Here is a 1,463-nt window from a genome sequence, read left to right as displayed (position 1 = left end):
CTACTTAAAGTTTTTCCCCTCAAAAGTTTGACCAAATTGCCAATTCTTTGGGGCAACATGCCATGAGGTTGAGCTTCTGTGGTCACTTGCTCGAACTCTAAACGTCAATGACTCTCCAACTAACATTGCATTTGTCTGCCATTTCTGACCCCAATTTCTCGTCAACTCCGTCCATTTCAAGTTTTTATCTCCCTTCACTTGCACACTTATAACATCCCCGGCTCCTCCTACATTCCATACTGACACTAAATTGAAATTAGGGTTCCCAGTTATTGTAAATCTGATTCCTCCTTGTTTTTGGCACGGAACTCTGCAGTAAATCAAAAGCTTATTTAATGGAAGTTCAACTATTTATAAATTACAATCAAGGTTTTAACGTGACATTATGAAATAAGAGAACTGAACCTGCGGTATTCGATTGGAACAATGCCAGCTTGGTACTCTGCGATTTGAGAGAAAACGGGACGAGCTATGTCGAAATGTTCAAGTTGTCCATTAGACCATCCGTTGTCCAATGCTATAGGCCAACTTGGGGGGCCTTCGTTGGTTGCTGTGACAATAAGAGATTGCCCATTTTTGCACCATTGAGGGTTATTTGTACACCTCATCTCATAACAAGCACCACAACCTCGACATTTTTGAAACAAAGCTGGGCTGACTGCTGCTGTATTTAGACCATAACCTTGTTTAACTACATCTTCATAACCACAAGCTCCACCTGTAACAATCATGTATTAATAAACGTATACAAATTAGAAATAATTATAGTATATCGGATGGAAACTTTTAGAAAATAATTATAAAGTTTAGGGTTTAGGGTTTATTATACCAAATGATGTTGAGTCTCCATCATAGAAGGTTGCGTGGCCCTTGCACCATGGACCAGGGCTAAACTTTGGCCGATGCTGCTTAATAGGACCTACTGAATGTCGCTGGACATGGCGGGCATTAACATGGCAATCAAATAAAAGAAAAGCTAGAAATAATGATGTAATTGAAGAGGCTTTACAAGGCATTGCCATACTTTGTTGATTGTTTCTCTTAATAACTTGTTTTGTTTACTTTTCTTTCGATATCTTGTGGATTGCTTAGGCAAATTTATAGTCTTAGATTTTAAGTATATCAGTTATGCATGTCTGTTTTGTTTATGAAAATTGCAAGGACTCGTTATTTTAGGTTGTTATGTGTAGTTGTTGTATAAATCTTTGCCTCTCCTTCAAAACAGAAGAAATGCTGTAATGTACAAATGAGATAAAAATGATCTATTTCTCTTTCCATTTCTTGATTTACGTCCTAATTTCTTGTAATGTATAATATTTAGTCGGTTACCATATTCTTGTTTTATTCTCCTAAAACAAAGATAACAAACTCTATTTTTAATCTTGCATAAAAATTATATTATATTTAAAAAAATACCTTTCTTAGTTCATTCAAATTGAAAAAAAATACAAAATGTGTAGAGT

The 1,463-nt window shown here is 35.5% G+C and overlaps 1 protein-coding gene across 1 annotated transcript; it reads right to left on the bottom strand.

The window, feature by feature from the left end:
• LOC123205092 (expansin-A4-like) lies at positions 1-1,022 on the bottom strand. The gene is made up of 3 exons (XM_044621907.1): positions 830-1,022; positions 406-718; positions 1-310 (listed from the first exon to the last, which is right to left on the bottom strand). The coding sequence occupies exons 1-3, from the start codon at positions 1,020-1,022 to the stop codon at positions 1-3; spliced, it is 816 nt and encodes a 271-aa protein (XP_044477842.1).
• Between the last annotated feature and the right edge of the window lie 441 nt (positions 1,023-1,463).

This window comes from Mangifera indica, unplaced genomic scaffold (assembly GCF_011075055.1).
Source record: "Mangifera indica cultivar Alphonso unplaced genomic scaffold, CATAS_Mindica_2.1 Un_0001, whole genome shotgun sequence".
NCBI classification, from domain to species: domain Eukaryota; kingdom Viridiplantae; phylum Streptophyta; class Magnoliopsida; order Sapindales; family Anacardiaceae; genus Mangifera; species Mangifera indica.
This window is presented reverse-complemented; position numbering and strand designations above follow the sequence as displayed.

Bases quoted from the DNA above. Each gene is read 5' to 3' on its own strand.
- LOC123205092 (XM_044621907.1), bottom strand. From the start codon at position 1,022: ATGGCAATGCCTTGTAAAGCCTCTTCAATTACATCATTATTTCTAGCT. The intron at 719-829 runs GTATAATAAACC...TGATTGTTACAG, and splicing joins TGGAGACTCAACATCATTTG to GTGGAGCTTGTGGTTATGAA. The intron at 311-405 runs GTTCAGTTCTCT...GATTTACTGCAG, and splicing joins GTTCCAATCGAATACCGCAG to AGTTCCGTGCCAAAAACAAG.